General features: G+C 39.5%; 1 protein-coding gene across 2 annotated transcripts in view; it reads left to right on the top strand.

Annotated features, from left to right (window-relative positions):
• Nucleotides 1-13,434, top strand: part of EXOC3L2 (exocyst complex component 3 like 2) — a 640,637-nt gene that overhangs the window by 602,968 nt on the left and 24,235 nt on the right. For both annotated transcript variants that reach the window (XM_044062610.1, XM_044062617.1), the window contains 2 exons: nucleotides 6,602-6,757; nucleotides 7,892-8,013. In XM_044062610.1, the coding sequence (XP_043918545.1) occupies nucleotides 6,602-6,757; nucleotides 7,892-8,013 (278 nt within the window). The remainder of the gene's footprint in view (nucleotides 1-6,601; nucleotides 6,758-7,891; nucleotides 8,014-13,434) is intronic.

Here is a 13,434-nt window from a genome sequence, read left to right on the forward strand (position 1 = left end):
CATTCGTACTACATCCCCTGTTTAGGCCCAGACCATGACGTCCCTCGCTGTCAGTTTTGTGCCTTGTTCAACCCCTGAACTATTCGTCGTCGGGCTATCTTTGCAGCAAATTACTTTCATACTCAATCTCAGTGCTCTGAAATGGTTTCGTTAAGCCATCCGACTACCGATCTTCTGAAAAAACATAAGGATAAAGACAGAGACAGACCACATAGCTCCAAAACTGCCAACGATGCTTTTGTTAAGCTAGTCACCAGTCCACCAGTACTCAGTGAGGCGCTTTCGCAGCCCCTGATACCCGCTATTTCAGATTCACAGGCCTCTACTGAGACCCATTTGGAGTCCGGTATGCCCTGAGATGCTTCTTTGACTATGGAACCTGCAGATGTCTCTACTTTGGATGGGTCTGGAGCCGCTGTGTAGGCACCGGCTTCTGAGGGTGTATTCAGGCCTACAAACTTGCATTTTAAACCAACGCCATCATCTTCATCCAGGCCTAAAACTCGCACCTCACCTAGAAAACCGACGACCAAACCGCAAGCTAAGGCCCATATGTCTAAAAAAACAAATGATTAGAATGGCTGAAGACCTTATTACCTTAATTAGGGGGAGCCAGCCTTCCCCCTTTAAGAGACCTAGAACTGATTTTCCTTCTGATTCTTCTGATCAGGAATCTGATATTTCTGCTCCTTCTGATTACCAGGATTTGCCCTTATCTACCAATGAGGATTCTGATGCAGAGCATTCCATTCCCTCTGCTTCCCCTCCAGAAGATTTTTCTTTCAGTAAAACCTTGCACACTCTTAGGGAGCATTTCTGCTGAGAAAGCCAGGATTACTGTGACTCCAAAAAGAAACTTAGGGAATTCTTACTTCTTCCTCAACACAGGCCTTTAGCTATCCCTCCTGTCCTGGACATTGTAGATGATGCTTTCTTGGAATCTAGCCTTTCCACAGACAATTTACCTCCAGCTCCCAGAAAACCTGACAGGTATTAGAGTACCTGACTCTCACAAGTTCTTCTTCAAGAATCCTACTGTGGATCCAGAGACCATTTCCCAAGGACCAAAAGGCATTAAGGTTACTGCTGCCAAAAATCCTACTCCTTCTGATAGAGATTCTAGAGCCTTAGACAGATGGGGTAAGAAGGTATACACTTCTGCTACTTTGGCCACTAGGGCTTTACATTGCCAGTTTCATATGTTAAAGTATCAGCAGCATATTATGGGACTACTTAAACAGAAAATGATGTTGATTCCTGACTGTGCTGTACACAAAGAATTACAGGATTTAATGCATTCTGCAGAACAAGTTGATAAACATACTTTGCAATGTGGTTTTGACGCTTTAGAAGCATCTTGCAGGGCTGCTGTCACTGGGTCTGTACTATAAGGCATGTTTGGCTTAAGGAGCAAAATTTGCCAGATCATGTTAAAGCGAAATTACTGGATGCTCCCTTAATCCAAGATCCCCTTTTTGGCAACAAAGCAGAAGAAGTCCTCAAAAAGATGGAGGAAAAAGCTAAATCTATGCAAACTGTTAAAGATTTCCTACAAGTATAGCCTCCCAGATTTAGTAGGCATTCGCCTTTCCAGTCACTTCCAGGCCTTCTCAGTCCAAACCAAGGAACAGCAGACCACCTAGGTTACAGTCTCAGGCTGCGCACAGACCTAAGCCCTGGGGGACTCCCACTTCCAAAGCAGGGAGTAGTAAGCCACCCCCTATAGAAAAATGACACAATGACTTATCCTTAACCCTTCCAAGCCCTGCTCAACTGCCTACTCCCTTAAGAGGAAAGCTCACCCTGCATGCAAAAAACTGGGAACTCATTACCCGGGACAAATGTGTTTTGAATATAGTTTCCCAAGGATATGGATTTCATTTCCACACACTACCAACCCCAAACGGTTGGCCACACCTACCTCCAAATCAGTGAGTGGAGGCCCAACAACAGGTTCTCTCTCTTTTAAGTATCAGGGCTATTCAACCTGTCCCAGCAGAACAAAGGGGAAAAGGTTTTTATTCAAGACTTTTCCTGATACCCAGAAAAGCCGGCTCCTGCCGTCCTACCCTGGACCTCTCTATTCTAAATACCTTTCTGGTAATTCAAAATTCAAAATGCTAACACTTTAACAGCTTCTTCCTATGCTAGGCAAATATGCCTGGCTGGCAACCTTAGACTTAAAGGAAGCTTACCTGCACATTCCAGTAAGAGAATCTTGCAGGAAATACCTACGCTTCAGGGCAGGCTCCATGTACTATCAGTTCTCTGCACCTCCCTTTGGCTTATCTACTGTGCCCAGGGTATTCAAAAAGTGTCTAGCTCCAGCCATTGCATTTTGCAGGCAGAGAAATATTCAAATATACCCATACGTGGATGATTGTCTGATTCAGGCGGAAAGCCAGGACTTGCTATTACAACATCTGGCATTTGTAAAGAAACTTCTAACCTCACTGGGGTACACCATAAACAAAAAGAAATCTCACCTGGTACCCTGCTAACAGATTGTATTCCTGGGAGCAAGCTTGAACACAACTTCCCAGATGGCTTTCATCACTCTGGAGAAACAAGTTTATTTGACAACCTACTTCAAACTATTGGCCACAAAACCCCATCTGCAAGGAAAATTCTGCAAGCCCTGGGGTTCATGGCCTCTTGCATTCTACTAATTCCATATGCAAGACTGCATATGAGGAAACTACAATGGTATCTAAAACGTGTATGGTGTCAACATTCTCAGGACCTGGAATCAATGATTCCTATCATTCCTTGTATAAAGACAGAGTTCCTTTGGTGGGCAGAGGCCTGCTACCACAACAAATGGCTCCCTTTCACTCTACCCCTGCCACCCAAACCCTAACAACAGATGCATCAGACTATGCATGGGGGGCTCACTTGGCAGGGTAGTGCATTCAGGTCAAATGGAACCCGAGACAGATGCACCTGCATATCCATCAAAAAGAAATGTTAGCTGTACAGAATTCCCTGACAGCTTTCAAAGACCACATTCTTCCAGGACAACTATTGGTAAAGACAGACAACACCACAGTTATGTGGTACATAAACAAGCAGGGGGGAACCCACTCGTACCCTCTCTGCAGACTAGCCATGGCACTGTGGAACACAGCCTTGAGCTACCAAGTGCAACTACAAGCTCAATTCCTGCCAGGCAAGCTAAATTCACTGGCAGACTACTTAAGCAGAAATCTCATGGACCCACATGAATGGAAACTAGAACCAAAAATATTCAATCTCTTAAGGAACAAATGGGGGGATCCAGAGGTAGACCTGTTTGCCTCCCCTCTTAACTACCAATTGGACAAATTCTGCACAAGGACTCCCCACAGTAAAGCTTGGAAAGTGGATGCCCAGTCCTTTACCGGGGAAAGCCTCTCAGTTTATGCCTTTCCCCCTCTGCCTCTCCTCTCAAAGTTTCTGCTAAAGATCAAACAGGACAAGCCAAGGACAGTACTGATTGCACCAGACTGGCCATGCCAGCACTGGTACCCCTACCTGTGCAGTATGACACTGCTGGAACCTGCCTCAGACCCCTTCTCTGCTGTCCCAGCAGGCGGGCCAGATTCTGCACCCTCAGCTTCAAACCCTGAACCTTGCAGCCTGGCTAATTCCTTGAGCTCTCCAATAGCATCCCTCAGTAAGCAGGTGCTAGATCTCATTCTGGAGGCAAGGAGGCCTAGTACTAGAAAATTGTATGCTGAAAAGTGGAAAAGATACTGTTCCTGGAGCCAGACTCAGGAGATGGGCACAACGGTGCCCAGCTTACCTCATATTCTTCAGTACTTAACAGAAATGCTCCAGAAGGACCTATCCTTCTCATCAATTAAAATCCATGCCTTTGCCATTTCAGCACATTATAATACTGAGCCACCCCTCTTCTCTTACCCCCTGCTAAAACAATTCCTTAGAGGGGCCAAAAATTTAAGACCCCCCAGGAGAGCCTCCACTCCAGCCTGGGACCTTAACTTGGTATTGCAAAAGCTCACCCCCCCCCTTTGAGCCTGCTGCAACAGCAGAGTTGAAATTCCTTTCTTGGAAAACAGCCTTTCTTTTAGCCATCACTTCAGCAAGAAGATTGTCTGAATTACAGGCCCTCATGGCAGTGGAACCCTTCATTATCTTCCATGCAGACAGGGTTTCCCTCAGGACCAATCCTTCCTTTATGCCCAAGGTGGTGTATAGTGTGGCCCTAAATCAGTCCATTCATTTGCCTACTTTTTTCCCTAATCCACAAAACAAAGGGGAAAGAATAATGCACTCTCTGGATATGCACAAACAACTTAGATTTTATTTGGACAGGACTATGTCTCTCAGAAAACCTGAACAGCTGCTAATTGGCTTTGCTGCAGGGGCAGAGGGGAAGGCCATTTCAAAGCAAACCATTTCCAAATGGACAGCCCATTGCATTCATTTCTGCTACAAGCACCATGGAAAACCTACCACACAGGGGATAAGATCACATTCCACCAGGGCTGCATCTACCTCTGCAGCTTTTCTTAGAGGAGTCCCTACCAGGGGCATCCTAGAAGCTGCTTCCTGGAGCTCTGTACATACCTTTACCAAGCATTACCACATGCCTGTTGTTTCTAAATCCAGAGATGGTTTTGCCACTGCAGTCTTGCAGGGCTTAATAACTGGCCCTAATATTCTTTAACTTCCTCCTCCCTTCCTTAGCTTTGGGAATCAACCCAAATGTGATGACTGCAACAGTGAAACATGAAGAACATAGTACAGTTGTGTACACTTACCATAAATGTAGATGTTCGAGTGTATTCACTGTTGCAGTCCTGGTTACCCTCCCTCCAGCCCCCTGACTTCTCTTGGCTCTACCTTTCCTTCTTGTTTGGTATTATTTAAGGTTTTCTGGTGTATTTGCTTTTTGATGGAGGTGTATCATAACATATAATTACTTCCCATTGTGAGGGCACCTGACATCTGGGGCAAGAAAAACTGATGTAATGGTGTCGGCTGCATGTTTTATACCCCTGACGACCTGACATCATGGAAGAAGAGACAGCATCCGATGCAGGAATCTGAAGACTCTGGTATTCAGGCTGGCTGAGGGCTTCCTGCAGGCAGAAAACCCAAATGTGATGACTGCAACAGTGAATACACTCAAACATCTACATTTATGGTAAGTGTACACAACTGTACTATACTGGAGTTCAGTTAGCAGCTACAGCATTGGAGGACAAGGTTGGTAGGGGAGGGAATTATGGGAAATAGCCTGCTCATCTCTGCTGGGGTGTGGGAGGGGTTTGTGCATTCTACCAGACACAGACTGGAGAGACAGTACCGCACATGCTTTGAGGGGAGGGACAAGGTTGCTTAATGGGGGTGACCTTGCAGAAGTGAGGACATTTTCCACAGGCACCCCATTGCAAGCTCCCTATTGCCTAGCCACGTGTGAAGACTTAAGGCAAAAATAGAAAAATGTCAACTATTCCATATGGCTGTGTAAATTATGACCCCTCCTAGGTGACCCGCCCTGGTGAAGGAAAACAAGTATATTAGTTGATGAGGCTGTTGGTCAACAAACAGTGATGTAAAAAGTCCACAAAAAATAAAAAAATTACAGAATGTATTATGGAAATGCCTAGGATTGACGATGCTAATACCAGCTAAACTGGTGAGAGGTCACTTTATTTCTTTATGTACTTGGAATATGTGGGCATGTATTGTTTTAATTATCCAACATAAGGTGGTTACAAATATATTTTATTATTTTCCCTTCTTTAACTGGACAAGCCATTCCTTTATTGATATGTTGGCCTACATTTCCGAACAGTTTGGGCACTGCACATTAGAATCTGTAGTATTTATTTGCCATAAGTGGATGCATACTGTATATACTTGGTATATAAATATTTGTACATACTGCATTAAACAATGCAGAATGTTAGAAATGACAAGAGTGTTTGCCACTAACATGCCCATCAAGCTACACTGCTCAGTGGTTTCAGGAATTTCAGCACATCTAAAGTACTGAGCAATCTCTGACAATCAGTGAACTTTGTTTACAGTCAAATCAAATGGATTTATAAGTGGTAGATTTTAATACATGCTAGCAATTATCATGTCCTTTATTTCACAGGTATATCACTTCTTACTTCTTCATTAGTATTTTGCTTTGTGCTTCTTAATTGCTGTGTTTGTTCTTGTCATTTGCAATGACAAGCAGTTCTGAAATGAGTTTGTGAATGTGACTATTCAGTAGTGTTAACATCCTTCTGGTAGTAATTTTTGCATGGCATAGTTTCACTGTTACTGGATTTGAGCTCATTAAACATGTTTTACGTCTTTTTATTTCTGATCTTTTTATACCTGTCAACATGTGACATAAAAATATTTTATGAAATGCTTTGAAGGTCAGTACCCTTGCTCCTGAATGGTATGATTTATATTGTCATTTATTGTTTAGTTTCCAAAATTCTTATTATAGTCTGATTGATTATAAATTGCAATCACTTAGGCATCTTCTTCACTGGTAATGCTCTATAATATTTAAATGTATGTTACATGCACTAATCAATTTGGATAAAAAATATCAAATGATAGATCCTGATATTCTCTGTTTTGGCAGAACTTGGTAAATGAAATCCACCGAAAGTTCATAATTGAATACATCAAACCACTTGTAGAGGTACGAATTATCTGTTCTTCTTCAAAGATGCGGAAGAAAATATCGAACAAACTAATAGAAGAATCTAAACAGTTTAAAGTTCTCTTTGGAAGTCTGGTAAGAAGCCAAAAGATGCAATTTCATTTAACAGTGTATTTGTCCTGTATAGTTCACTTGAACGTAACTTGTATTTCATGTTATGTGATTGGCAGACTCAGCTCAAATTGCATTTATAGTGAATTTTTGATTTACCTGTATGGCTGTCAAATTTATCATTTTTGGAGTATGATAAATGACTAATTTTGCTTTCAGCATAATTATCTTCAATTAAGAACCACATATATCATTTAACCAAGAAAACCACAAAAGGGCATCCAAATGACAATTGCAGCACTCGTAACAAAAACCAATGCTGTAAAGTAAAAAAAAACTGAATAATATTAACCACTCCACCACTGGCTAAAATATCTTTCCAAAGGTACTGCGTAAACAGTCTTCAGTTTATTAAAATAGACTGAGCGCTTTCGTTTAGTGAACCGGAATGTTTTCAGAATTTAAAATGAATCCATCATAGTTCATTATAAACCTTTCCCTTAAAGAAACAGACTCGTATTAAACAAAGCTTCTAAATCTTTCATAAAAAACACTGTGTTCAAGAATACATAGTAAATAAATAAGTAAAAAAAATATTTTACAGACAATACATCTAAAATATATATTTTTTCTTATGTGATCCATAACCCATAAAATTTAAAAATAATTGTTCAATCCTGTTAAATTTATGAATTAATTCATTTCATTTCATTTGCATAATCATTACAAATAACATATTAAATAAATAGTTTCTTAAATGGCATTTACTAAATAATAAATATTTTGTAAAGTTGTATAAAAATATGTACTAATTGCATGTAAATAATGAATATTTATAATTGTATTGATCGCAATTTAAGAACTGAAAAAATAGAAACTGTCTCCTTCAGACCTGGGGGGGTGCAAGTACTATGTAGGTGTTTCAGTACCTTCATACTAACATATCCCTTTAGAAAGATTTTGAATCAGTTTATGTATGTTGTTAAAATATGGAATGACTTCAGATGTACTAGGATTTCTACATATGAAGAATAGTGAGATTTCTCCCATTCTTCCACAGTCCTTTCACAATGCTTTAATGTGTCATTGTCTTCAGTTGTCCTTGTACACCTGAGGTGTATACTTTGCTTCTCTGTGATGAGTTCTTGTTTCTTACAGGAAACCACATCAGCTTGGTTGAACCCTGCTATACCCCATCTGGCAGAAATCATCATGCTGAAGGACACAGCTTCAATCCAAATGGAGGTGGGCGTCTTAATTCGAGACTTCCCAGATGTTCAGTAAGTGTGCTGTTGTTGAACATTGTTTAAGTAAGAGAAAAGGGGTGATTCATGTTTATGGTTTGTTGTCTTGATGAGTCGCAGATAACTCATAGCCCTAATTTGACAAACTGTTTAATTTCTTGTCTTTCTGATGTAATTTTAACTTTTCCTACAGTTTAAAACATTAATAAATATATATCAATTTCCTTACGCGCATGCACTGAGCTGGAAATGAAGGTGTCTTGTCTCCTGTGCATGGCTCTGATGTAAGTTTCCAGGCTTATACTTGTAAAATATCCTGGAGAGATCACGTCTTAAATGTCTGATAGAAAAGCTGTAGTCTCTGCAAAGGAAGTAGCTGATAAAAGAGTTAGTGTCCATCAAAATGCATTGTGTCAGCAGGGCATACAATAAAAAAAGTCTACTGTAGAAGTATTGAGAGTCAGGGATTGGAGTGGGGGTACAGAGGTCTGAATATGCTCTGCAGAACAAATGCTAATAACTAAGGAAACAGTTCTTTTGTGTGAGGATATAGGATCAGAATTGTAGAGGCATAGTAAGACCTTACTAAGTTTTAGAATATTGATGACCAAAAACAAGACATTTGAATCAACTGTAGTGAAAGCACTGAACATTGTAAAGGAGGTAACCAAACTGGAGGTGAGATCTTTAGATGGCATAAATGTATAGTATTTTTATGAACAATGCATGCAAATAATGCTCACATATGCATACTGCACAGCAGTAGTAATGGAAATGGTTTTATTTATTTTATTTTGTTTTATTTTGTATTTGTTATCTGAGAAAGTTCGACTGGGTCAAAAGAGACCAATTTCTGCAAAGACCAAGGGAAAAAGCTTGACACATTTCCAAAGCTAGTATCAACATTTATAAGAAATATACATAATTACTACAGTAAAAAGTCAGTAGCTGCACATGGTTATAGAGTAATACAGTACAATACAATTGTAAAACACCTAATTAATAAGGTCTAAATAGTTAACAAGTAAAAAATTTAAACTGCAGAATGTGGTCCATGTCTATAAAGTACAGGTGGAAGTAAAAGTCAGTCACAGACAAAACAAACAGTAGTAGAGTCTGAGGAGAAAAAAATTGCAGCCGCTGTATAAGATTGATAGGAAATTGGATGAGAAAATGCTGGGCTGGAGGAAAACAATGGAAAGTATTATGCAAATGGGAAAAACAAGGAAAATGAGACAAGTGGAAGAAAAGATTAAGAAAGGAAAGGTAATGGGAAGAGAATTCGGGAAGAAAAGGGTATGATTTTCTGCTGAATAGCCTTAGAGATCAGAGGTGCATGCACCTAAGCAAGTTCTGGTTTGGTGTAAGTAGATAACCTTAACCTGGAGTTGAGCAAGAACAACATCAGGTGTCATTTAGATCTTCTTTGTGCTGTATTTTAAAATGTTATAATTTGTCTGGCTGTTTTATATGAAGAGGGGTGGAATTCTGCAGTTTAGGAATGTGATATAAGTAAAGGACATCACCTGTAATATGTTTTAATCTGCTAGTGATTAGAATCGATTTCTTATTTGAGCGTAGGTCTCTGACCGATGAGTAGAGATTTATGGCATTTTTAGTGCAGGAGTGCTTTCTGCTTTGTATATTAGATTATGGGCAGTGAGTAACTGGCAGAGGGTAAAATGGTGAGGAGGTTCAGTGCAAACTAATTTTTTAAGGCAGTGCAGTTGTGAGCCTAGAAAGGAAGATTGGCAGTGAATTTGTCTGTCTTGTTGAAGCATGCATCAAATTTCTTATTAAGTGTGCTGTGCGAGCTTATGAGGACAGGTGAAATGTACAGAAGAGAGGGAGGGAGGTTGATGCAATGGTCCTCTTGGTGGTGCCATTTAGATAGGTATTTTGCCCTGTAGATGAATTCAAGTTTATGTTGACATTTCTTATGGTTTAGGGTATGTGATGAAGTTTTTGTAGTCATCTATTACTACTCCTAGCAGTTTAATATGATGTACAATTTCTATTTTTATGTTGTTTATAGAGGTAAAGTGAAATTAGCTTTTTTAGTCTGAGAATTGTTTTGGTGTGAAGAGCATTTGTTTTAATTTTCTTTGGGAATAAGTAGTAGGTCTCAGTTTCCTAGCCACATTTATACTTGTGTGGTGCCAACAGAAATATGCATGAAGGGTATGAACCCTCATTTCCATGTTCCATCCTTGCTGTCTATTGGGGAGATAGTTGTGAAGCCAATAAAGAGCTGAGTGTGTGAGATTAAGGGAAGAAAGTTATATGAGTAATTTCTAGTGTGAGCCATTGCCCAATCCATTGGATAGTCAAGAACTATAGATAAGACTAACTTGCTTGCATTCCTGTCAATGCGGATGGTGTTGGAAAAATTCAGAAAAATGGTTGTGATGCTACATTTTTATTGGAAAATGTATTGGTTGTTAGAAAGACGATTGCTGATAGCTGAAATCTATGAGTCTTTAGTTGAAATACCTGTTGAGGTTCTGCCTTTATTTAGGGGTATACTGAATTATTTATTTTAAAGATATTTATTAGAATATTAATTGGGTAGGCCAGAATAACAAGTGATATTTTAATATATTTTGCCGATAGGTTGTTAGCAGCTAAAGCTGTTCATTATAACTTTAGAAGGTGTTTCAAACATCAGAGTACGCTGAATTGAACAGGACTAATCATTGACATTAATGGGACTGAAGGGTTGAAATGGAGTATAACATGGTTGTTGAATTGTGCTGCAATGATGTGATATTATTTGTTGTGGGAGACAGTGTGGTGTCGTGTCCAGGATACAGGAGCTTATTTACAGGGAATTAGAATTTTCCAAGATTGTTATGATGTGGTTGCTAGAGGTTGATGTAATATGTTAACATGTCCATTTTAATGTATTGTTTAGTACCATTTCTAAGGTGTCTGATTGAGGTTCTCTCAGTTTTGCGTGTAGACCAATGTTTCCATGCTTTACCTGTCTGCGTCATCATTTCTTTGGTTTCTCTTGTCGGCCATAGTGCTGAGTTTGACTTTACTGTTTTGGTTCTACTGGGGGGGGGTGTTGATTCAGTATGCATAGGAACATGATATGGAAGTGTGATACTGCATCACTGAGTGGTAAGGGTTTCAATATGTTCCAATCACAGAGGAACTAACTTCTGAGGAAATCTTTTCTGTTAGATGATGAAAGGTTGTGCACTTGACTGTGCATTATTTATCTATGGTGTGTGTTTGTCTCTGTACATCTAGGTAAGTGATGACTACTGGTATCTGCTAAGCATCCATAGGAGCTAACACTGTTGGGATGATTGGTCAGAATCCAGTCTAATATGTATTGCCTGTTACTGGTTTTGTTAATTCTAACTGGGGTGAGGTAAAGTTTTGCCCTGTATAGAAACTCAGTTTTTGGTGCATTTTTAATGCTTGATGTATGCAATGGCCAAATTTAAACTGGTCATGTGTAATAACTGCTAGTAGTGTGGTATCGGTTACCATTTCTATTTTATTATTTATTTATTTATTGTGAGGAGAGGTTTTGTGAGGCCAGCTGTTTATGAACTAAAAGATCATACTGCGACAAAACCTTAAAAATGACTATGTCCATAGCATACAGGGATAAACACGTGACTATATTCCAGATGTCCTGGGTTCAATTTATGGCCTTGGCACAAAAAGAACTGCTAGAGGAAGGACAAGAGTAAGAAATCAACGTTACTTAATACTAGAATCTTGGGTCGAGACCAGCGATGATACGAAGGTAATTACTGCAAGGAGGGAAGGCCTTCTGAGAGTTACATCCGTTAGTGAAGTGGATGGCAGTCCCTCATTAAGGATCATTTCATTCCCTCTCCTGAATTCCTTTGGTCAAGTGCTGTAAGCACATATAATTAAGGCTATGCGCTGTGAACGAGCTTCATGCTGTACCGTTGTGTTTGATTCCATCAGTCTCTAGTCGCCTATTCTGTGGCTATAGCTATGTGCCTCAACCCAGTCCTACTATCTAGGTAACAAAAACACATAAGTACAGATATGTAGCAGCACATCATAACCATAAAAAGAAAACCTGATTCCTACAAGTACACCCTCCTGGTGTTCAAGACTCATCTACAAAGGAACAAAGATTTTGTCCAAGGTGGAACTAATAGATAAAGCGAGTGTCCAGGAGAGGTATGATGGTCAAGAAAGGGAACTTGGGAACCGAACCATAAAAAATGAAGGCATATGATCTGTAAGTTAAAACAGAATTTTGCCCAATGGAAGGTGTGGATTAAGTATTTTACAATTCTCAAACAGAGGGCAGTGCAGGTGTCCCCAAAGTCTCACAGTCTAAACTTATCATGGCTGTGAATGTGGATTGACTGAAATGCTCAGACAGTAAAAAAGGACATGTGGCATTTTAGACTAGATGAAAGATGTGTAGGATTCGAGAGTAGCCAATCAAAGCCTGCACTTGGACATTCTCCTTCCTGCTAGAGATGATGCTACAAAAAACAGTTTTAGACCTTGTGACACCAAACTGGCCATGTGATAATTAACTCTGCCCATCACAACACTACAGAGAAAAGAACAGTGCAGAAAAATCTAATATTTGCAGGTAACAAAATATATAACCAAAAAGATTATGTAAAGAGACATTGTTTTGCTAGATTGTCCAGTGGGTCTTGACCTCATTAACTGAACAAAAACTTATATTTTACTGAACTAGCAATATGGAAGACTGAAAACACTGATTAATCTTAAGAATTTCACAGACCCTTCTATGCAGAGATTATTTTTTCCTGGTAACTCTGCCCATTTTGTCACTATGCAAAACTCTCAAACATTTCATAAAAGGAAAGCTCTAATAACAGTGCACCTGCATAGCACTCTTTAGTTTGTATTTACACATCGGGTGAGGGCTGAATAGCACAGTTTATTATTTTATTATTTAAACACTGACGGTTGCATAAGATTACAGCATTACTTTGTACTTAGATATCAAATGCGGACTGTGCAACACCGCTCCTTTACTCTGTATTTACACATCAAATGTCTCTTACATAGTATTACAGCACTACTTTGTACTTGCATACCATATCAGGTGAGGCGCACAGCTCTGCATCTTTACTTTTTATTTGCATATACAAGTGAGGGTTGTATAAAAATGCTTGTTTAGTTTGTATTTGTACAGCAGGTGAGAGTTGTGTAGCATTACATATTTACATTGCACTTGCATAATACGTGAGGACAGTGTAGCACTGAACGTTTACTTTGTATTTATCTCCCTGGTATCATTTCAATTTTACTTTGCATTTACACACCAATTGATGGCTTGTTTACTGTTTATTTATGTACTGTGTTAGGGCTGTATAACATTACACCATTACTTTGTAGTTACACACCAGGTAATACCTTTATTTCACATTTACACACCAGATAACAAGTGTAACATTGCACATTTACTTTGTA

The sequence above is a fragment of the Protopterus annectens genome, chromosome 1.part0 (genome assembly GCF_019279795.1).
Source record: "Protopterus annectens isolate FY-2018-M chromosome 1.part0, PAN1.0, whole genome shotgun sequence".
Classification (NCBI taxonomy): domain Eukaryota; kingdom Metazoa; phylum Chordata; order Ceratodontiformes; family Protopteridae; genus Protopterus; species Protopterus annectens.